This window comes from Elgaria multicarinata, chromosome 5 (genome assembly GCF_023053635.1).
Source record: "Elgaria multicarinata webbii isolate HBS135686 ecotype San Diego chromosome 5, rElgMul1.1.pri, whole genome shotgun sequence".
NCBI classification, from domain to species: Eukaryota; Metazoa; Chordata; class Lepidosauria; order Squamata; family Anguidae; genus Elgaria; species Elgaria multicarinata.
This window is the reverse complement of record NC_086175.1, coordinates 99,364,720-99,389,698: the sequence shown is the minus strand read 5'-3', so window position 1 is coordinate 99,389,698 and position 24,979 is coordinate 99,364,720. Positions and strand designations below refer to the sequence as shown.

At 39.9% G+C, this 24,979-nt stretch overlaps 1 protein-coding gene across 1 annotated transcript in view; it reads right to left on the bottom strand.

Moving 5' to 3' along the window:
- IMPG2 (interphotoreceptor matrix proteoglycan 2) overlaps positions 1 to 24,979 on the bottom strand; it is a 65,697-nt gene that overhangs the window by 1,264 nt on the left and 39,454 nt on the right. The window contains exons 6-19 of the mRNA XM_063127630.1: positions 19,653 to 19,702; positions 18,990 to 19,075; positions 18,275 to 18,436; positions 14,713 to 14,771; positions 13,215 to 13,232; positions 12,029 to 12,273; positions 10,226 to 10,290; positions 7,965 to 8,298; positions 5,194 to 6,590; positions 4,211 to 4,430; positions 2,777 to 2,987; positions 1,840 to 2,028; positions 862 to 1,060; positions 311 to 390 (exon numbers count right to left, since the gene is read on the bottom strand). Coding sequence (XP_062983700.1) covers positions 311 to 390; positions 862 to 1,060; positions 1,840 to 2,028; positions 2,777 to 2,987; positions 4,211 to 4,430; positions 5,194 to 6,590; positions 7,965 to 8,298; positions 10,226 to 10,290; positions 12,029 to 12,273; positions 13,215 to 13,232; positions 14,713 to 14,771; positions 18,275 to 18,436; positions 18,990 to 19,075; positions 19,653 to 19,702 — 3,315 coding nt within the window. The remainder of the gene's footprint in view (positions 1 to 310; positions 391 to 861; positions 1,061 to 1,839; positions 2,029 to 2,776; positions 2,988 to 4,210; positions 4,431 to 5,193; positions 6,591 to 7,964; positions 8,299 to 10,225; positions 10,291 to 12,028; positions 12,274 to 13,214; positions 13,233 to 14,712; positions 14,772 to 18,274; positions 18,437 to 18,989; positions 19,076 to 19,652; positions 19,703 to 24,979) is intronic.

The window sequence follows — 24,979 nt, the reverse complement described above, 5'->3', positions numbered from 1 at the left end:
AGGAATTCCATTTTAAGAATTAGGAAAATAAATTATGTTGACTTGATGCTAATAATGACCAGTTTTGTACAGTGTTATATTTCCATGAAGGTGTTGCGTTTACTTTCTTCCTTACAGTTTGTAATATGGTAATTCAGCTGATCATTGGGGATCCACACAAATTTCAAATAGAATGTTATTCAACCCACTGTTTTAAAAAAATAAAATGAGCTCCTATATTCTTTTGAATTCATCACTATTGCATGGAACACAATGAATGGGTTCAAATGAGGAACATTTACAGTAGCATTTAAGAAAATGTCTTACTCACATTTGATGCTGCCTTACAAACTCTGCAAACTGCCGATCTTTGGCATAAAGTTCTATAATCCGTATTCTGTCCTGAATCTCCTGCAATGCAGGGAAAAACACAGTAGTTATAATCCTAAATAAACCACAACAGTTCAAACTAAAGATGCCCTGTTTTACCACACAGAATGGCACATTGTATGATATATTTTCAGCTCTATTAACTATGCTTTAATTTAAAAGAAATGCATTCCACGTTTAACACTGAAATTCTTTACTGAAGTACTATTATTTAGGGAGATTCTAGACAAGGCTTTTATTGTGCAACCTCCCTGCCGCATTCACACAATTTTTCAGGGGGTCCAGGCATCAATGTCTTCCATTTGTAACCGTCTTGCATTTTCCTACTTGTTCTTCTGTCTCTTGTCTTACCACTGAAAATCCAGTAAGGAGGGAAAGATGGAACAGCTGTACACCACCTTTTTACTGGGAGCACTAGAAACTCTCTGCCTGGAAGCACCAAAGTCCTTGAGATAGGATAGAGCAAAAACCAAATTAGATAAAGTTACTCACTTCTTTAGTTAGCTCACTATGTTCATAAATGTGCCTGATCTCTTCACTGCTGTACTCTGTGGATGTCTCATTGCTTGTTGAGCTGTACGAAGTAAGCTGTGGATATCTCCGATAGTAGTGGCTGTGTCCGGTAGCATCACTCTCATACATTGGGTTGTATTTCACTGCGTTTTCAATGGATGAAAGGCTGTCTCCTTGCCTATAAAAAAAATTAAAATGAAAAGACGTTGGACACTGTATTCCTCACTTGGAAGTTGAATGGATAATATTATCTGACATTCTAGGCAATATGCTGAGGAATAACCAGTGCCCATGGTGTCAAGGGCTCCATTTACAGTTCTATGTTGGTAAGACAACCTTTGCAAACTAGGACTCTATGACAAATCATAAAGAGTGTTGCCAAATTGAAGCAATGCTTCCAAAAGTCAAGCAACTGAGAATCTCATTAAATTTATTGGGGCCTACACAAGCTTTCTCAATAATTGTGGAGGTGATACCCTACTGTGGATCCATAAAGCTGCCCAACACAGTAGGGCCTTTCTTCCACCTCTGAGGCATTGGGTTGGCCTTTGACTTTGGCTAGCAGGTCCTAACATTCCCATGATACATTTCTTCTCAGGCTCTTATGCTTCTTTCTCCCAGCAAGGCTGAGATTGGCTTACTGATACTTCCAGTTCCCACCCATCAGCCAGGTTACTCTCAGGCTTTTCTTATCACTTTTTGTAAACTGCCCGGAGAGCTTTGGCTATTGGGCGGTATAAAAATGCAATCAATCAGTTTTAGACTTACCTAGAAGCAAACAGACAGGCAGTTCAAAAAAGCCTAGTGAAAAGCCACTTCAGTTTGGTGGACATATGTAAAGCATGGTTGTGCTCCACTCACAAGGATCCTCTGCAGTCCTGCGCACTTGCCTGTCCCCTGGCTCCTCTGATTACCCATCAAGCACGTAGGATTAAATGACCTCTTACTGATACTTACCCTAAGGAGTCCTCAATTTCACTCTTTGTGTACTGATCCCGAAGGGTTCTGGCTAGGAAGAAAATGACGGCGGATGCTACGAGGAGGAAGCCGGCTACCGAAGCAATAGCGATACCCACGACAAGCGGCTCTGACACATACTCTTCACAGTGCTCTCCTCTGTACCACCAGTTCTCACCTACACGGCATCTGTCATACACCCATGCCAACAGAGGAGTGATAAGAAAAGATGAAGAAAAGTTATGCTATTGTCAATCTGAAGTGAGAGAAGCTCACATTACATGCTAATCTTTACCAGTGGAGAACAGCGGCTGAGCAAAGCTCCAAGATAGTCTGCAACTAGTTATAACTGACTTATTTTAGTCATGAAAGGAGCTAGCAGACAAGTTTAAGGTACAATAACCTTTTCTACATGAGGCATTTATTGTGAGCTCATCAACGGCTGTTTACAGATTCTTTAGATGACATTGTAACCCTCCAGTTTCGCTTTTGTTTTTTAACAGTACTTTCAAGGAGGTTTTTTTAGAGCAGGGAAAAGATGATATTATTTAAAGAAACAGAAAGTAAATGCTATTTCCATTTGTGCTAGTCTGCTATATCACAGTGCCACCTAGAAGTTATGTAGCGGGAAACCAGGAAAGGAAATGCTTTTTGCGTAGTGTTTGGATCTCAATTCTGCCATGAAACCAAAAGTAGATACAACAGATTAAAAGCCTTAGGTAGGAAAGCTGAATGAGCAAATGGCTTTAGGGACAAAACCAGTATGGCTGCACAACTCCCTATAGTTGGGGTCATACTTCAGGGATCTATTGTGGTTTTATTTTTTATTTTGTTTCACTTTAATCAAGAATAAATATTAAAACTGGGGTAATGCACAGATAGGCCAATGTCTGTGATTTTCCATATTTGAAAGCCAATTGGACAATTTTTCACTTACCTACATATTGCCCCTTGCCCTGGGATTATGTCACATTTGCCATCATTTTGACAAAAGTCAGACTGCAGATCACAAATGCTGTTACAAGGCAATCCTTCAATGCTTAGATAGCCGGGGTAACAGACACACTCGGCTTCTTCACTCCATTGGTTCACCAGGCATTCAGAGAACTCATTGCATGCCTGGAACTTGCAAGGATCAGCTTGATCTCCTGTGAACACCAACAAAAAAGAAAATGCAAAATGAGGAGTGCCTGGTTCAGCTTAACTCTGTTAAAACACTGAAAAACCTTTTATTTATAAAGTTTTTTTTTAAATTAACATAAAAATAGAAATGGATGTTGAGAAAAATAAAATAATTATACTATTAGAATTGATACAAGGGATTTACTGTACAAGGGATTTACTGTGCACTCTTTATTCCTTATTCTTGGTTGTTTATAGGTCCTTTAGATGACGTTGTGACCCTCTAGTTTCTCTTCTTTTTTAATAGCACTTTCCAGGGGGTGTTTAGACTGGGGGGAAATGGAGTATTATATGTAAAAGCAAAAGAAAACTTTTTTTTTACTTGTGTAATTGAAATATTCTGCTATAGTACAGCACCACCTAGAGGATATGAAGCAGAAAAGCATGAAAGGAAAAACTTTTTGTGTAGAGCTCAGATCTCAATTCTATGACAAAACTGAAAGTAGAGCAGATTAACAGCCTCATGTAAAAAGCTCAAGGTTTGTTTCTTATAGTAAAAGCTAATTAAAATGCCCGTGCCATGTGCTAGTAAGGGCAATGTATACTAACTCTATGTTTGTGCTGAACTGTACTTCGTTTTTATAACTAGCCCCGTTTAAAATTATGATGACACAACCAATCTACCATAATGTTATTCTTATCTATGAGATCTGAGAGATGGAGAAATGGTGGACTGTTATGCTTGCAAGTCTGAACTGTGAATCAGGAACACCCCCCCAGGCCAATTCTCACCTCATCTGTGAATTCTTTAAAGCAGCTTTCCCCAACTTGATGCCCTCTAGATGTGTTGGATTCCCATAATTCCCAGTGAGCATGGCCACTGGCTGCACTAAAGAGTTGTTGTGTAAGGATTACCAAGATGAGATATGTGTGGCACTTTGAACATGAAGGAAGAACTCTATAAATGGCGATATGTTCATCATAGAGAACTAGCATGCCAGGGATAAACTCTGCTTAGCAAACTAGCATGTTAGGGAAAAGACTAAGCTGGAAGCTATCTCCCTAATATCTCATTTTCCAGACGGGGCAGTGGGGGGAGATGTTTGGTTTGGAAGAACTTTCAATTATCTGAACACCCATTTGCAGTCTGAAATCGTACAGCATAGGCAAGGGTTTGCTGCTGCAATGAGAATAAGGCCTGATTCTTCCGGCTCACTGCCGCAGCAACAAGATTCATTCTTTGCAGTACCTGATTCCACATCAAGGGAGTACTTGTCAATAGCCAGGTTCATGGTCTGGTAAGCCGTGTTGCAAAAGTCTTCCAGAATCATGTACACAGCGTTAGTGACATTACGAGGCACGGGTTTTGCAAACTTCATTCGGCTGTTCACCACAATGCTACCATTTCTGAAGTTCAGAATTTCCAGATTCTGGAAGCCTGTTAGATTGGACTGCAGGTAAGGAACCAGCTACAATAGAGGAAATAATAATATATCAATGTAGTGATTATGTTTCTTTTTTCTTGTCTAAGGCCAGATCCTGTGCCCATTTACTTGGGAGTAAGCACTATTTAATATAGAAGGGCTTCTGAATAAATATGCATAGGATTGCACTGCACATATATTTTGCTCCTTTAAACGTAAAGGCGGAATTCAGATGCCCAATTTTCCTATGTGTGCATTAGCTTTTAAATGCAAAGTCAAAATCATAAACTAGTTTTACTTGATTGGCAATGCATGTTGATTGCAAACATTACTGCACATTTAGTGGGGGGACTCATTAATCTGAATCCATATAAAACAGATATCTGTTCAATGTTTGCCCATTTTAACATCAACAACAGCAGTATGTGTTCATAGAAATTTCATTTAATGATTTGTTTTGTTGCACAGGTATAATGCAAAAGCATAGTACTTTATCTAATTAGAAAAATCCTACATTCCACTATCGGAATTTTTCCTTTCCCTTGATAAGTCAGAAAGACTGAATCGAAGTATTTGAATGTGAACAATCATAGCAGATCTAGGTGCATATCACTAGATCTGCTATGATCTACAAACATCAAATGTCACTGCAAACATCAAATGTCACTGATTTATAATCTATTCTCTAAAAGCAGGATCCCATTACATTTAGAATCATACTGTACCCCTGTGTTGCTTGCTCCCAGATCAAAAGTATTCTTGCTCATAATAGCAGCTGGAAAAATCTGAATTATAAAATAACTCTTACCAGTTCTAAGAATCTCTGTTCCAAGGCTTTATATTCAGGGGAATTTTTATTAAACAAGTCCTCTGAAAACATCATGTTGGTAACTCGAAGGCTAAAGAACACCACTAAAGCCCGTGCAGGTACAGTAACGTTACTGAGATTTTCATGAGTAGCCCCAGCTACACTGGCCATCTCTGTTGAATGGGCACTTGTAGATAGCTTCATATGACTCTCAGTCATGCTTCTTCCTTCCTGGTTCATTTCAGGGGGGTAATATGTAGTGCCTTCACGGTCCTGTTTTGTAATCAAATCTTCCTCCAATTCCTTTGCAATCAAATCTTCCTCCAATTCAGCAGAGATAATGGTAGATTGAAATACTGTTGGTTGTGTGGTAGGCATGTCAGTGAGGACAGGGATAGAGTACTCTGGTGTAATAGTCACTATTGCAGGGTAGCTTACTGCACTGTCAAAGCTACTAGGAGGTGTATTAGTGATGTGGGTTGTACTGAACTCTCCAGTGAAGTCATCAGAAGCTGTTGTCATTTCTATTAAATAAGGAACAGCAGTTGAAACTTCAGAACTAGTTGATTCTACTGAACTTGTGACTTCAACAGCAGGTTGATGAGTGACACTTTCAGCAGGAAGAGTAACTGGCTTCAGAGCAATTGATCCAGAGGCTTCTTGAGCTGTTGAATGAGGGATCTGCTGGTCCACCATAAAAATATCAGTCACTGGCCTTTCCACGGAAGGATCCGCTGTTAAAATTATTCCTGGTTTTTCTATTCCAGTTCTTGGAGAAATACTGTCTGGTTGTTTTATTGTAATGGCTATAATTGGATACTTTGTGGGTGACTGCTCTGTTACTGTTTGGTCTTCTATTCCAATTACTTCAGGAATGATTTGATAATCCTCACTGGAATCGTCCAATTCTATTATGTACTGCGATGTACTGTACATCTCAGTAGATGAAGCAAGAACACTTTCTGTTGTAGGTTCTTCTATTCCAAGAGGTGACTGGGATATGACTTCATCTAGTAGCTCCTTAGATGTATAGTCCTTTGAGGAAGTCAATATGAAATTTGTTTCTTTATAGTCATACATACCCGATCCCTCTGTCTCCAATGTAGGTCTATACCAAGGCCATATCATTGTTTGTGTTTCCTGTCCTGAACCAGAACCATAGTCATCTATATTACCTTCTTCTATATATATATAAGGTTGTAGAGTTTCCTCTTCTACAAAACTTGTAGATAACACTTCTTCCGTACTAGGCTCTATGGCTGATACAGAGGCCATTGGTGGTATAGGAGTGAGAGGAATCACAGAATCGCTTGTGGGTGGGATTTCTTTTGGCACCATGTGAGGGGGAGGTCTTGAAGGCAAAAGAAAACCTTCTGACTCCTTAGAATCCCCAAGCACTAAAAATAAACAAACACAAGGTTAAATAGTTCTTGTAAGTGTAGCATATTGGAGTTTTTTTCCTAGATCCCTCCCCCTCCCCACCAGGATGATCAGGATGATGATGATGATGATGATGATGATAATGATGATATTCTTTCTTAAGTAAATGCCACAACCACTTTAGGGCACATCCAAAATTAGAATCACATGGAGGGGCTCCCTAGAAAGGCAGGTAACACCTCCTTCCATGAACCAATGGCAAAAACAGGAATTCAGCAGTGCAAAAACCTCTGTCAACACAAGGGCATCTTGAGGGAAAGGACTCCTCCCCATACTTCCAGTATATGCAACAGCACTATTTAAAACTCCTGTTAATCCCCTGATTGTATCTATGATTTTAACTGTGATTTATATCTTTCTCTTTCTTCATCTGCACAAAGCAGGAAAAAACAAAAGAAACAACTGGCAATAAAAAGCATGATTAAAATGTAATACATTATTATTATTATTATTATTATTATTATTATTATTATTGCTTGTATCCCACCTTTAAAAATGAATTCAAGGTAGCTTATAAAATAAAACATCACAGAATATATAAAAACATATACAGCTATTCCTAAAACAAAGAAATGTGAACATAACAGGCTAAGAGGAGCCATACAAAAACAATCCCTAAACACAGTAGTCATAAAAGGATTAGCATTCAAAATATAAACCAAGAGAACACTCAACCAAGAACCTTCTTAAATAGTCATGTTTTAAGCAACCTCCTAAAACAATAATGTGTTGGCGGGGGCGGTGACGACTCTCACTTGGTAGGGCACTCAAAAAGACCCTTCTCCTAGCTGTTGCCCACCATGCTTCATAGGGTTGAGAGATCTGGTGTAACACCTCAAATGTTTGACAAAGCATGCTGGGGAAACATATAGAAGAAGGCGGTCCTTAAGTCTTCAAAGTTTAAAACCAGCACCTTGAATTTAGCCTAGAAACAAACTGGCAACTAGTGAAAGTCAAACAAAATGGGCATAGCAGATTCTCAACACCTGGCTCTGGTCTTCACCTTGGCCACAGCATTCTAAATAATAATAATAATATATTATTAATTTATTATTATTATTATTCTAGTATCAGTATTTGCGACATGACAAGAAGACTAAAAATCAGAAAGCCACTTTTAAAATACAGTTTCTAAAATATCCGTTTCCTTTGGTGCAATCAGATCCTGCTCAATGCGGGATTCCTCAATGGAATGTACTAAAAAGAAAAGGCCCTACTACATGACAGGCTTTCTAAGCAATGTAACCTTTGTTTCAATCTAGAAGCACGCCTAGAAAAATCTTTCTAAGTTACATAACTGTGCTGTTCAGTAGCAAGATAAAAGAATTTACCATCTTCTAACGAAAAAATAGAAATGCTTTCCAAGTCCACAGGAGAATCAGTCTCTAATGTTGATGGTGTGATGGGATGCAACTTCTGTTTTTCATCCACAAAAAGTAGTTCATCTGGGGGAATGGGGATATCAGTTTTTGAATGGAGGGTAGCTTTCGGTGTTGAACTGAAGTTGCTTTCGGGGCTCAGAAAGCCATCTGGTCTTAACCAGATTTCATTGTCATTGTATTGCTCCATATCAAAGATGAAACCAGGTCTAGTGAAATCAAGTGGCAAGATGTTGCTTACAGTTGACTCATCAGCCGAGGGCCATTCAGATACCACAACACGATCCTAAAATAAAGACCCATAATGGTTACAAGCCATGATTATGCCACTTTAGCAATCACAGTGTACAAGGCTCAGGGCTCACTCTCATATCCCACCACTTGTACAGTCTAAGTATGCAAAGAAACAGATGGGGACACAAATGCTCATCTCGCCACTGACCTAGGGCTCATCTACACTAAGCAGGATATTCCACTATGACAGTGGTATGAAAGCGGTATATAAAAGGCAGGAGCCACACTACTGCTTTACAGTGGTATTGAAGTACACTGACAACTGTTGGGACCCATTGACACATGCCATATACCGCTTTCATACTGTTTTCATAGTGTTCTATCCTTCTTGGTGTAGATGTGTCATGGCCCCCAACAGTTGTCACTGTACTTCAGTGCCACTATAAAGCAGTAGTGTAGATCCTGCAGTGCCCTTCAATACTGCTATAAAACAGTAGTGTGGCTCCTGCCTTTTATATACTGCTTTCATACCGCTTTCATAGTGGAATATTCTGCTTGGTGTAGATGAGCCCATAGTTACTTTAGCCTCCACTTTGCTCCAATTTCTAAATTGCTGAGGCTGAAGGCTTGCCAGCTGATGTTCTGATAGGGACAATGAGTTCCCACAGGGTGAAGGAATTTGGGTGCTGTGTCTCTCCATTGCTTGCCTGCTGGCTACATTGCTAACTCCACCTGTCTTCCCTTTCCTGATTTCCTGATTGTACAGTCTTCAGACTTCCTTTTTGTAAAGGAGTATGCAGGGGTGTCATTATGGGTGCTTCCAGACGGAGGGCTCATAGCGCTGCCAATCAGAAGGCATCGTGCAGTCATTCTGCCCTTTTTCCTTTAATGGATTAAAGTAAGAAGAAGCAGTTGGGAAAATACAGGGGAATTATGAGCAGAAGACTAGGACATATGGAAACCCCCACCCCAATAAAATTCCCTGAATGAGGCAGGATGATAGTGCTATAAAAGCATCATCTGGAAGCATCCTATGAATAAAGAAGCAGAAGAAAACAGCCCTCAAACATGCCCATTTGCTCTCAACATCATGCATGTGGAGGACTGTGGGAAGGAAAAACACAGGTGGGAAATTGAGAAACAGAAATGACCAGTGTTGAAAGGGTTAGGTACACACCCACCACTTCTGTCCCCCTCCCATAGCTGTTTTTCATTTAAACACATTTGTGTATAACATATTTAGGCTCTTGCTATCATGGGGCAGGCAGACAATCTGCCTTATTTCCACCCGTCTCCCATCTTCACTGACTGCCACATCAATAATTAACATTTAAATAATTAACATGCGAGACAAACCATGGAAATATAATACTGTGCAACACAGAGAAAAATGTGTAGAATTAAATATAAACACAAAGACTTGGAACAAATAATTTTCAATAGGAATTCTTGGAGCATTTGTATATGGCTTCCAAGAATGACACTTCATCATTTATTTAAATGCATAGACATACTACTGAGGCATCTAATACTATTCAAAGATTCTCAAAGTGGGACAGTACAATAAGAAATATAATATTATTCTGGCAATTTTTGCTTTTTTTGCAAATGCCATTTGAAGAACACACACACACACACACACACAACCTATTAATAGAACAGAAAGACCATTCTGCAAAAACAAAATATTTTCCACAACTTTCTGCCAGCAAGCAGCAAATTCAATAATTTAACACTGACCCTGTCTCACAGAAATATACAAAACTATTTAATATAAAAGCTATCATAAATGACTAAGACTTCTATCAAGTACTTCTTGTTAAACAAGGACCTGAGAACATTTTGATTCCATTTGAAAGAGCATTTGAAAGAGCTTTGACTTTTATCTTATTGTACTTCAACTATTTATATAATTTTATAAGAGGTTGAAAGACAACAAACTGCTAGATCAAGAAAACAAGATAGGAAAATGGACTTACATCATCAATAGGCTTAGCAGTAATTCGAGTCGGGTCTTCAGTTACAGAAGAGACTATTTCCTTTACTGTGGAGGCAAATAATAAGGCAGACAAACATGAAGCTTATGTAGAGTTTTAAATTTTTGTTATCCTAACTGGACTAATTTCATTTCCTAACTCATTAAATTACAGTAATGCCAATAAGAATTTGGAGAGAGGCCAGTCTAGAGCAAGGGTGCATAGCTCAACTTTCCACAAGGACTACTATTATTTTATTTATTTATTTAAGGATTTTTATGCCGCCATTCAGCCAAAAAAGGCTCTCACGGCGGCTTACAAAAGTATTTCTTGACAGTCCCTGCCCACATGACCTCACCATGTACATTCTATGCATCCTATATTAGAGATGGGGAACCTCCGGCTGTGGAAGTCCTCCATCCAGCTTGTGGAGGTTCCCTCCTCCAAGCCCCGCCCCCTAGAGGCTAGTGGGGAGATGAATCTGAGGGGTTGTCTCCAATGCTTGATCAGAGGTAACAACAGAGAATGATCTCCCCACTAGTCTCCTGGCAGATTGGGATGATAAGCAGCAGCAGGCGGATTGAGTCAGTCGCTCCTCCAGCAACTGCTGTTATCTCCATCCACTGATCAGTGAAGTTTTGGCTTCGTGTATAGCATATCAACTGAACTGAGTTAGTGATGGATATGTGAAGACAAGGACTCAGCCAGTGCTTGGACAAAGGCCTTATATCCATGAACACATCAAACAGCCAGAGCCACAAATTGTTTGCCCAATTTGATAGTTTTGTATAAAATGTGGGCTCTGCTGACACAGAATCCTTTTCCAAACAAAGGTTCTGAATATTCTGTAAGACATACATGCATAGTACCTTCTCTGTAGGATATATTAAATTACATTACACACGCACATATACGTAGACTCTTTCACACACACAGCCATGTGCTCAATCCCAAGAAGACAAGGATCTCTGTGGCTAAGAACAAACAGGATAGGTCCACCCAACAGTATGGAAGCAGCTCCAGCACGCAACAGGTTTGTTTTCTAGGATCTTCTGTGAAGTTTCAAAGATCCTAGAATATATTAGCTCATTCACAGCTTATGCTAGTGTGAGGTGCCTGAGGCCAAATAAGACATCAAGAAAAGAAAAAAAAGCACGTAACGTAAACTGGGAGGACTGGTAATTATGGAGATATTTACATTTAAAAACACACATCACCTGTATTTTAATGGAAAAACACGCTGATTATCAAGTGTAGTTGGGTCATAAGGGCAGATGCCAAGGACAGAGCAGATGCTAAGAGGAAGGTGTCCCAGGCTCATGTGTGTTATTGTAAAAGATTTGGGGGTCAACCTGTGTGGTTGCATCCTGCATCCATTTCCTTCGTTACTTTGTACTGGAGGTTGGAAGACCATTTCTGGGGAGGGGGGCTCATAATTCATGGACTGCATATAATGGGGGTGAGGGCAAAGACAGCTTGGCCATAAATTCAAACACATGAGGCTTTTCGAGGTCTGATCCAGAGAGGTGGCTTTTGACTAATGGCAACCTTCGCCAACCTAGTGCCCTCCAGATATTTTGGACTGCAATTGTCAGCATTTCTGACCATTGGCCATGGTGGCTGGGGCTGATGGGAGCTGAATTCCAAAACAATTGCAGGGCACTAGGTTGGGGAAACTTGACTTAGGAAACATGTAATACATCACAGTCTCTTAAATTCCTGAGGATAGATGCTAGTCTCATAGCACCTTATCAGAGTGAATACCACTTAACTTAAATGAAATAGGATTTCTTATTTAATACACACCATTAATGAGCTGGAGAGAGTCGGGATCCAGGTTCAACGAGGCATTCTCAAGTAAAGAGTTCTTATGAAGGATTTCAGCAATATAATGTCTGAAGTCACTGACTGTGTAAACAACCGTTGGGTTATCTTCAATCTCTAGAAAGGCATTGTCTTCCACTTTGTTGGACTGAAGGTTAATCAGGTCCCACGTAGCATTGCTGATGGCTTCCCCATCAAAAACCACAGTGTACAGAACCTCCACACCACTAAACATTTAAGAAAGGAGCTATTAGAGAGAAGCACGTGTGGTACAACTGCTCTTCTTTCCAACACTCACTGACCATTTTTACTACTCATATTTCTTTATGATAATGGCTAAATTCTTGTGAACTAAATTTTCATGGTTTGAGAATCAAAGCAAATGTTATTGTGTATGTAGCAGCTTCATTGGGCAACATAAACACACACACACACACCTTAGACACTGAGATTTTCATCATGACTGCAGCACGTGGAGCTTTGACCCTTCCCAAAGCTGCAATCCTAGTGAAAATCATCCTTTTCCTCACTGCAGTTAGCCTTAGGGGGGGAAATGCTCCCATTGGTGCCGATAACTATTAATCAGCTATTGCAATTCACTACAAAAAGCTTTCTAATGTCACAGTGGATCTTTGCTAGATTTGATGTCACAGCCTGTGATGCCTTGGCCACACAGCTGGTGCTTTGGAGCACTGGAAAAATATCTCAGCCTATCTTCCAAGGTCCATGGGTAACTTTATTTATTTATTTATTTATTATTGCATTTATATGCCACCTTTTTTCCAACAAGGAACCCAAGGCGGTGTACATAATCCTCTTCCTCTCTATTTTATCCTCACAACAACAACCCTGTGGGGTAGGTTGGGCTGAGAGACTGTGACTGGCCCAAAGTCACCCAGTGGGTTTCCATGGGTGAGTGGGGACTACAACCCATATCTCCCAACTACCAGTCCAACACTTTAGCCACTATATCACACTGGCTCTCACTTCTGACTAAACTAAAGAATTTTGGAGTGCATTTATGCTAGCAGCTTTCAGAATACCTTGTTAGTGCATGTTGGCTCCCTGGTCTTGGAGCCTTTCACTGCAAGGGGACATGACTGCTTATAAGGTAGCACATTAATAACCTATGAGTAGGACAAAATAAGTATTTAGATGTTTTCTTTACCTGTCTTCCGGATGAGACCTAAATGTTGGGATGGGGAGAAGTTAAAATAAAATGAGAAAAGGTGTTTGCCATATAAGCATTACAACTAAGCCCCCCCCCCCACTCACCCAAAGCAACAAGGCAAATCAAGATATCTGTAAGCAATTCTTCATAGATGATGATGATGATTCTACTTCCATACTGAACCGAACTTGAATATTCATATGATTCAGTGGAGTTTTTAAAAGCCAATATCTAAGTACCCACAATGTTGCCTTTACTGGTGGGAAACCTGGCTTCAAATTCTAGTTCAGCCATGTGTGATCTTAGGCTAACAAGGTAATTGTGAGGGAAAACCCACTTTAGACACCCTTAGCTTTTTCAAGGAATGGCAAGATACATTTATGATAAATAATGATTAGTAGTGAGAATGATTCATCCTGGCCAGATCTACACCAAGCAGGATATGACACTTTGAAAACAGTTTGAAAACTGTATATGGAGTGTGTCCTGGGCCCCAGCAGTTGTCACTACTGTTATAAACCATTTTAAAGCAGTAGTGTAGATCCTGCCCTGCTCTAGGTAAATGATGTTGTCCATGTAGATTAATGTAATGCAAAAAGGGGAGGGAGAAATAAAGCAATGGGTTCAAATGATTTCTACCAGAGCACTATTCTGACAAAGGTTTAACTCACCTGTGTTTTATAATATGATCACAATATAATGATTTCCATGGTCTTAAGCACATTTAACTCTGCGTTTGATTGTGTGGCATATGTTGTTATATGAAAGTCTGGATTACAACCCCCTCTTACTGATCTGAAAATTGTACCAGCCTGAAGAGAGGCAAAACTATCCTCCTCCAAAAAGGGGTTTTGAAATACCATGAACCATTTTTTGTGTCAGAAAGCATAATATATAAAGTGACCCTCAGAATAACAAAATAAACCAACCTCAAACATGCCAAGTTGCATTCAGACAACATGATAGTCAACATTGGGGTAATAATCAACTCGATAGTTGTTTATCTAGGGGGTACTCCACATAGAACATGCTAACAAACAACTGTGGTTTGGATTAGGATCAGCATTGAGTTGACTATTAGTCCACGCTGACTTGACTGACTCATCGCCCGCCCTCTCTCTCCCATTAGTCCTTCCACTAGTATCCCATCAGTCATTGCTGCCAAAAATCTATCCTGCCAGCTGGACAAGAATGGCAGCTGCCATTTTGACCGCTCTTGCCTTGCAACTCTACGGCTGACGAAATAAGCAAGAGTGGCCAAGGAAATTATCAACAGTGCCCTCCACACACAGGCAGAGATCACTTTCCACCAAATAAAGGAGACAGACATTAAAATACTTCATTTCACCTCTTTAACCATCTGTGTAGTCTTCAAAACATTTCTCCAAACCAAATTAGTGAGTCTTTGTTCAGCAGGGTGGAGTCTTGCACTGGTAACTTTAACCATATTAATACAAGAAGAGATGTAGTTTCACATGCTTATAAAACTTCATACCTGAATTCCGTGACATGGATATTCTGGTATCCAGGCAATCCTTCATATGCACTTTGAATCTATTTGAAAGACAGAGACAAAGATGATAGATTATTTCCATTTCCAGATGCTTCTTTTTTGTTTTATGTAATAAATATCCAAATGTTACGAATTTGTTTATTCGGTCAGGGATTGGGAGCTTCATCGAATCCAAGGGCCAAATTCCATTCTGAAAAGTTCTCATAAACTGCATTTCTCAATCAAACTGCCAGGGAAATTAGATTTGTCTATGCTGTAGTGCAGCTTTCCTGAACCTGTTGCCCTCCACATAACCTGCATCATCCCCAGTCGGCAGAGGCATTGGCCAGAATAGCTGGAGATGATTGATATTGTAATCCAATACATCTGAAAGGTGCCAACTTGGGGAAAGCTGCTCTAATGCAGCCACTATTTTCTTGCAAGTGCAATATAAAGTGTGGCTATGCAAATAGCTCGGAGACCGATTTGACAGTGTGGTACGTGGGTAGAGCATTAGCTCAGAACAGGAAAATTAAGGTTCAAAGTCCTTGCTCAACCTTGAAATTCACTGTGTTGCCATGCCTCTATCACTCAGCCTAATCTATTTTACAGGGTTGCTGTGAAGCTAAAGTGAGTTCCTTGGAGGAAGAGCAAAATATAACTATAATATATAAATAAAAATAATGTCGGTGCCATCATTAATTATTAGCAACACAATTCTTTCCCTATATGCAAACTATTCTCTGAGCTTAATTTTAAAAAATAAAAACTTATTTGGAGGTTGAGCCATCCCTATCCAGTACAGGAATTCATGGTTTTCAAAAGTGACAAACACCACCAGCAAGGCCACCTTTTTCACCTAGTGCAATGTCACATCTTTCATTAACCTTTTGCAATGTTTGTTCTTCCTCATCATGGACAGAGCACACATCTGTCCTATTACTTTTTTTAAAAGAGGTCAATATTTATAACCTCTGCAACTAGGTTCTCTCCTTACCCATTAATGGCCTAGAATGCCATTTTCTTGGTGGGAAGGTGGGGTATAAATTGAATAAAGATATATCTTTGTAAAAGGATATTAATATACTAATGCTTGATTAGGCCTACTGGGAGTCTAGCCCAAAGAATAAAAAGGTTGTTTTACTGTATACAAAGACCTTAAATATGCTAAAAGTACTGTGATTTTTTAAATCTACATATAAAACCATTTAGAAAAGAGGGGAAATTTTATTTTCATTGCACTTTAAAACAGAGTAGGATTTATTTACAATGCAAGTGAAGCAAGTTCATAATTCTATAAGCAAACTTGCCTAGGTGGCATTATAGTTACTAAATATTTATAGTAACTAAAAATGAAGGAATTGTAGGAATGTATTCAACATCTCAAGATAAGTCTGTTTCTTATGCATGAAAGCAATTTGACTCTTCACCTCAATATTCATTCCTTCTCAGTAAAAAATCTCTGTCCAGAATCAAAACCATCCAAATGCTGCTAAGTAGGAAGGGTGTCTTTGTCCAAGCACAGAGAGAACTAGGCAAAAGATGAAAGGAATATCCTGGTGCCAAGTGGCCTTTGTCCGATCAGACATTGCTTTCATTTATGGTATGGCACTGTTACTTGGCCACATACCTAGGAAAACTAAGACTTCTGGCCTAATTTGGCCATGTGTAACCATCGCAGTGATTCTCTTTGGCTGTATGATAGGAGAGGGTATATATTCCCCAGATGAGACGCTGTCAGAAGACTAGACCAGTATACTAAATCCAAAAGGACTTTCCAAGGCAAGATCCAGGTGAGCTGGAAATATATATATTTTAACTCTTATTTCATGGATCTCACAACAGCAGCTGTCCTAGTAAGTTGAGCAAGGGTTGTTAAGAGCACACTTAGTCAGTGGTGGCTAGAAAGCACATCTTTTCATTGCCAACTGCCTGAGCAGGCCAAAGCTAATGTTGCATTTGTAATGTGGCAGTGTATTCGATACTGAGCACTTTATAATTGATATCATCACCCAAGCCTAGGCTGGACCATTATACTAGCTTTTATATATGAAAAAGTGAATATCAAAACCCATTGTTCTCCCCTCAAGCAGCTTATAATATAAACAGATGTAAGGTTATGAGAAAGGGCAAACATTGTGAGGAGATGAGGAAGGTGTATAGTTACAGCAATAATATGAGGTCAGTATGAACCGATTTGCATCTGTGAGTTTATATCCTGTGAGAAGGCAAAGGAAGCTAGGGAGGCTTCCAGACCCCAGAACGTTTATTTTCTTTCAGTACCAACCTCTCTCAAGAAGGATGCCAGATGAAGAGAGAAACAAAGGCCTCAGCTCACATAACATCCTTCACAGTAAAGCTGTGAGAAGGGATGAGAGAACTCGGGGGAGGGGGAAACGGTTGCATAAAGGTGTGAGGTGGATTCTCTCAGTAACATGGCATAGAGTTAGTCTATAGATTTGTGGCCACTATCACCTCAAGCCTGAAACATATTTCAAGAAAAATGGGTGAACTATGCAGATAATGTTTTACTTGTTTTAATTTTAAAACATCAACAGTAAGATGGTAGATGTGATTTTGTTATCTTGTATTTCTCTGCTGGTGTTGGGAAAATAATGTACTCTTCTTGGAATTTTGATTATAGAGTGAATTGCCTTCAGACATGTTGAGATGGCAGCTTCTCTTATTATCAAAATCATACGCTGCACTGTCTTCTTCTTCTTCTTCTTCTTCTTCTTCTTCTTCTTCTTCTTCTTCTTCTTCTTCTTCTTCTTCTTCTCCTTCTTCTTCTTCTTCTTTACATTTATATACCGCCCCATAGCCGGTATATAAATGTAAGCTCTCTGTCTAATGAAAATATTAACGCCATTGCCATATTTGTATCACCAATGGTCCCACAGGATTCCATTTGCTGACAGACTCTACAGCTGAATTTGTGTTTGAGCAATATACCAGCAGTTGGGGGAGAAAGGTACTACAATATAAAGAGTAATCAATGGGGACTGGACTTTTGCAGAACAGTCACTCTCTTGGAATGAGCCAATTTTTCTAGTTACCAGTCTGCCATCTGCACAACCAGAGAACAGCATGGGAATCAACACAGTGCCTTTCTGGCTCGTAGGAATCAGGTATACTAAACAGATGCTTCTGACACAAGTTGAAAACCATCTGGAAGCACTCCTAGGCGCAAACTACAATTTATGAGGAAAACGTAGCTGCTACCAAATGACATCTTCTCCTTGTATCTCCCAAAGAGACATGTGATGTGATGTCATCATGCTTAGACTTTTCTTACTTCATTGGTTGCTGCTTATGGAGTGAAATTCTGAAACTGATGACATCATATCATCTGTTTTCTTTATGTAAATGTTCCCAAGAAGACTTAAAGGTGCTGGTCTTACTGGGAGCTATATTTTCTCTACCTATAGAGGACAGTAGCTGAAACAATGGAAGAATTTAGCTATTTGCCCCCAGAAAAATCCATGAATGACATTGCCTAAAAATGCCCCTACTCTTTCATCAACACATGAGACACATATCAAAACTGAACAGGTAAAGTCATTACTTCAGAAATAAACTGTAGAGAGAGTTGCTGGTACTCTTCAGTAAAGGGGTCACTCAGCTTGTTGGTGTATTTCTCTTCCGGAAGAAGAATGCTGAACTCAACCATCTGTTCATGAGCTGGTTTCATCGGTTTCCCATCGTCTTTTTTGATCTCATTGTTGGTCTGAGGAAAAAGAAACAATTTTATTTAGTAAATTGAGGTTAGAATCTTTTGACTCACTGGTACAGTTTCTGCAGCAGTTAGAATGAAATACCCTCACACATCCTTCATGCATTATACACACGAAGGGGTCCTCCTCACACAATTGTCAGATTGAGGGTCTGCATTGCTGATTTCTCCCCTAATGTTCCCCAAAAGTGAAACTGGGGTGAGGAAGTTATTGGGGAATGGTGATGCTGAAGATATGGAGGGACATACTGGGAAGTGGGAATATTGAGTGGGTGAAGAGGGAAGAGCTGAATCAAAAGGAAGTGGGTGGGACTACGGGATCAAAAGGACCACATTTTTCTTTCTCTCATTCTGTTGTGGTCTTATTGCAGTATGATTCTTTGATAAGGAATGTGCCAGGGTAGAGGGCTGAGTTGGATCACTTTCAGCTCCCTTCTAGACTTTTCAACTCTGAACCACAATACTGAACCATAAATAAAAATAGATTCATCTAAACAAAGAACAGGATTTTCATAAGTGCCAATCCTGAAGAGCTCATTGCACATACTTCAGGGTCTTCACTTTTGTTTGTGGTTCTCTCTGAAGGACTCTCAATTGAAACCACATCAGGAGGTGGAACATTGGCAGCTGCATCTAAGGATAAAAACAAGTGTCACCATACTTTAGCTAATTATATACTTGCTAGACTGTAGGATATTGTTATCTCCACTATTTCACATCACCTAATAAATAATGTGAGAGGGGGGAGACATAAATATGATGGCCTGAAAGGAATATCAGATCAACTCTAAGCTGGTTTGGAAATATTTATAAGATTTTTAAATGGTGGCCATTGCAGTTCAGTGAAACTACATCAGTCATTTTGGTTTATGTCTATTATTTCCTTTCTGGCAATGTGTCAGGAACGCCAATGACTCAAACTCTGATCCAGGGAACATCTGTAAGCTGCAGCAACACAGATATTGACAAGCTCCACTGCAAAGCCTTCTGCACAGCAAATTCTATTCCCTTCTTCATCTTTGATCCGGCTAGAGGTCCTTTGTGTCAATTTCTATGAACAATGTACCTCAAAAAGCCCAGCAGATACCATACAAAGAACTAGAAGTGACTGGGCAATCCCATGAATCATCCAGCTCATTGTTAATTAAAAACATCAGTCTTCCCATCAATTTATGAAGAAGTAAACAAACAAATATGAAGTAGAACAAACCTCTCAATGTGGTAGCATCACTAGCTGGAGAAGATGTTGGCATCCCCAAACTGAAAACCGAAGGCAACAAAAATAGATTAAGTGTAAAAATGGGATTAACGTTTTTCTTTTCAGAATAATCTTGCTCTTATGCAATGTAAGCCCTGGGGACTTTTTAGCAAATTGAAAAAAAACTGCTAAATAAAGTTGTCACTATGATAACATCTTATCATTGGCCATTATGAGTTTATCTTGGCCAGTTTGTTGAAGCAACGCTCTACAAAGTGATAGCTCCACTCTTTCTACCTGCTTGTTAGTGTTTGCATTTCAAGATTTGTCAGGGTGAGAACAAAATGGAAATAGAGGAGGAGGGTGCCTCTACAATGGTGAACATGGGTAGGGTTCAGTATGATAGGAAGAGGATCTCATCAGAGTGGCAGAAGAGCTAGATGGCTACGTGCCACCCCCTTGTAGATCCCTCCCTTATTCCTCAAGTTTTTGGTGGCCTGGCTACTGCACCCTTTGGCCTGGTGGTGCTATTGGTAAACACCAGGTCAGTCCAGAATAAGACCTCAGTCATCCATGATTTGATCTTGGATGAGGGAGCTGACATGTTGTGTATTATTGAGATTTGGGTGGATGAGCTGTGCAATGTAGATCTGACACAGCTTTGTCCACCTGGATACTCAGTGCAGCACCAAGACAGGCTGGAGGGTCAGGGTAGAGCTAGTTGCCTTCCTCTTGTACAGCGCTAAGGGTGCATATGTGGGAGACAGTGGCTCCTCCTCCTCACTATTGCACCTATCACTCTCGCATGGTGAGGCAGAGTGCAAGAAAGCAAGCAGTGGGGATCTGGCCTCCAAGGAAAACTGTAAGTGAATGAGTTGGTGGTATTGGTGAAAAGAAAGGAGAACAGTAATAAGAATATAAGAGGAGCCATGCTGGTTCAGACCAAAGGTCCATCTAGTCCAGCATTCTGTTCACACAGTGGCCAACCAGCTGTCAATGGGAAACCCACAAGCAGAACATGAGTGCAACAGCACCCTCCTGTCCATGTTCCCCAGTAACTAGTGTACATAGGCTTACTGCTACTGTAGGTAGCACATAGCTGTCAGTACTAGCAGCCGTTGAAAGACTCTCCTCTTCCAGGAATTTATTCAAACCATTTATTTAAAGTCATCCAAATTAGTGGCCATCACTATGTCTTGTGGTATCAAATTCCATAGTTCAACTATGCACTGTGTGAAGGTCCTTACTTTTATCTGTCCTAAATCTCCTGCTAATAAGTTTATGGCATGATTTCAGGTACTAATATTTTGAGAGAGGGAGAAAAATGTCTCCCTATCCAGCAGGCCCCTGTTGGGACATGAGCCATAGCAAGTACTTTATCCATGCCAAACGCTGGAGCTGGACCTGCTTTGATGACATTTTCATATTAAAGATTTCTCGGCCCTGTTATTGTAAGCAGAAATCACCAGATACAATTGAGGGCTGGCTTGTGTGGGAATATATGAGGAACCTCTATTTCTTTTAGGAGATTTTTTTAAAAAATATTTCGGTAATGATCTTTCACAGCCCCAAAGTTGTGTGATAGGGAATATAAAATCTGACTACACACTTAACAAACTGTGCTTAGGTGTAATCAATGGAAGCTGATGCCAAATATTTTTTCAGTGCAATATACGGTTTTATATCTACATGATAGCTTTTGGAATGCATCCTCTGGGCTCATATATGTACAAAATAGTTTGTTGGATTATGCTGGATTATTATATCCACGCAGGTTGCTCAATGATCATTCATTTTACTGTCTTTGACAGATTTTAAGGAAGGATTTCCATATACACAAAACCACCATCGTCACTGCAAAAATCATCATGTAGAATCTACACTTTAGATTCAAAACATTATTCAAAACAGACCCTAAGTATAGTTAAGTATCACAGTCTCATATGATAAGAGCCATTAGGACAGAACAGCGAGTCCATGAGTACAATGAGATATGGCTACTGTTCAGTTATGCAATGTGTAATTCTAAGTTTTGTGATATTTGCTATGGGTATAATGGGAGCAAAATGGGCTTTTCAAGGCCAAGCAGAACACTCCTGTGAGTACAATATAATGTTATGATATGAACAAGCACTGCATTTCTGAGGATGGACCTAATGGAGAGATTATGCATCAGTTCTGTTTTTCAAAGAATGCAATATAAATTTATTAATTTTCCATTCCTTGTCAAATAAAACTGTTGGTGCATAATGTGTGGTATGATGAAGATACCGCTATCACAATTCCGAGATTGAACCTTGAAGCAAAAAAGTGAATGTAACATTAACTAGTGATGCCTAACATATTGGGAGGCCAGTGGGAAATGGCAGGAAATTCTGCCATTTAGGACAAATCTCAAAACAAAACAAAAACCCCACATGTGCACATTTTATATAAAGTTTAATATTAGAAAAAAATATAAAATTACTGTTCCTAGCATTGCTCTTGAGAGAGAATTCACAAGAAACAGAAATATAATTAAAATCTTCATCTCAAGGAGCTGAGTCATATCTAGGAACCTGTGAATCCACCAATTCTTCATGCAAGGTAGGGTGCAGGCCAACACCCACATCATCACCACATGTAACCTGGTGCATTTTGTCCATGAGCCAAATATGTGATACAGCTGTTTCCCACAATCTTTCCATCATGTTTTTGAAGTGGGAGAGTAGCAGAAACTGGCCATATTGGGCAGAATCCAATGGGACATTTATACCCCTGCCAATTCTTCTCTACCCCACCAATTTCCTTCCACAAGCAATAGATCCTGATGATTCTGTTGCTTACACAACAGAGATTGCACATTTCCTAAGGGAAACCTCAAAACAAGTAGAAACACTCATTTCCAGAAGGAGACAGGTCAGTGGAGCTCTCTTATGCAAACTCTGCCAACCTCCTCCTTTCAGAAACGAGCATTTCTGCTTGCGTCAGGTTGCCTTAGAACTGCTAAATTACTGTTGCAGAAGTGGTGGGGGACACTTGTGCAACTGAATTGGCCCCATTGGATTCTGACCATGGTTTTTAATGAAGTCTGCCTAATGTTACTGCATATACATTTGCACAGGTCCACATCCCAACAAGCATAAGGGATCGTTGGAATTAGCAACATGTGAACCAACTCAAGGGAAATAATGTCTTTATTTTACCATATTGTGGATGGAATGTTGGACTTGGAAGGGATTATCTCTGTTAGGAATCCAGCATAGCATCTCATTACAGCAAAGAGGTTTCATAGCTCTAGGATCATAGGAAGCTGCCTTACCCTAGGCCAAATTATTTGTTCATCCAACCCCAGTATTGTCTATTCTGACTGGCAACAGCTTTCCAAGGTCTGAGTCAGAGGACTTTCCAATCACATGGTAGCTGATTCCCTTTTAGATGGAAATATCAGGAACTGAACTTGGGACATGGTACATGTCAAGAACAGGTTCGGTCACTGAGCTATGGTACCTCCCTGTCTATGCAACTTTTCTATTCAGTTGCTAATAAAAATAGGGCATGATTTCCTATTATTTAAATCTAAGTAGCCATAATCTAAACCCATTTATTGCATGTGTTCCTTATCAAACAAGAAAAGAATCATTGTTAAGCCCCAGTGAGTGCCACTTTTCTTGGTAGAAAAGCAGGTTACAAATCACATAAACAAATAAATAAACTAAGCCTTTTCTTAATAGCAGCCTCTTAATGTTGTTTTCTTTGTCTGCAGAAAACTCAGCAAATATACAATAAATGCCATAGGAGAATAATGAAAAATGAAACCAGTCATATGCACGTTTAATCCAATGTGAACTCTGAAGAACAGCTTTGTGTTGAGATCCACAAATTTAGGACATGTTGGAATGGGAGACCGTGGGAACATGGTGAGAGACAGAACATGTGACACACTCCTAATCAGCCCTGTGTGGGTGTTCAGCCTGCACATATGAGTGCTAAATGGAGGGGGCTCACATACATGTCTCACCACCAATGTCCCAGGGTGCCTCTAAAGACTTTTGTTGCATAGTGCAAGGTCTGTAGATGTTGTAACACTCTTACAAGTCTCCCTGTGATTGGGAACTCCGTTCAAAAATCTACAGAGGAGCTCGGCATGTGGAGATGTTGGGATAGTTTGCATAAACAAACCATCCACCATAGGCTATTTAAGCCATGGTGGGTTGCAGTGTATACAGGTGTCCATTTTGAATATTCAAGCCATGGTCACAGCTTGTCATGTCATCCAAACTGAGGATTGTTGTTTAACCCTGACATAACCCACGGTCCCCAGGTTCAGACGATACAGCAAGCTGCAGCCTGAATATTCAGGATGGTGCCTGTGGGTGCCGTGGCTCATCGTGGCTTAAGTAAACTACGATGAGCTGCAACAATTGGGCAAACCTGGTAGTTGTAGGCTGGACTTGTGTGCATATCCTCACCCACCACATTTTTAACCCTTACATGTACAGGATAAACACATATATAGGGCTATTTAGGTACCCCTTTGAGATTTTACTGTGGAGGGAAATGAGTGAGTTGCACTTCAGACATTATAAAGGAATGCAAAGAGGAAATGCAGTTTCTGGTGTCTCCCTTAAAATCTCAAATCTATGCTGAAAGAAACTGATTCAAACCACAAGGCCACCTTGTCTACTAATTATTGAGCTCCCATTGCAATTCCTCAGAGGATCCTTCATGTTTTCAGACATGCCTAGCATCATATTCATTTTAAAAACATAGCAGTTTTATTAATTCAAGGGGGGAAACAAAGAATATTTAAGTTCCACTTCACGACTATCAATCATTGAGAGAATGGCTCTTGGCAGAAAGGCAGTAACTTTGTGAGCTATCTAGGTAGGAGTGTTTTTTAGCTGAAGAATGTATAAGTTGAAAGAGGTAGATAACAGGTTCATATAAACACTCTGAAGTAGTAATCTCAGGTAGAACAATTCATTGCATAAAATAAATTAAACAGTACCAGCTTTGAGGGATGAAGTTGACGGATGTGTCTTCTTGTTTATGCAAAATGCTTGGCGAGGGGGTTGTGACCACCACCACCCAATTTTCCTGAGGGGAAACTTCATTTAGTGCCAAGGAATCTCTGTGGATGATTTTCATAGAGATTACTTAGTGCTCAATGAAGCTTCCCCTTCAGGAAAATCAGGGAAGCACACCTTTCCTCCCCCACCCCACACCTCCCTACCTCAAAGTAAACCTCTTCCCCAGATTAGGGGAAGGATTTCTCCCGCGGCTTGTTGGTCCCTTGTTTGTGAGTGGGCGGCTGCTTAAAGGTCCCAATTGGAGTGAAGGAGTCGGAAATGTGTCAT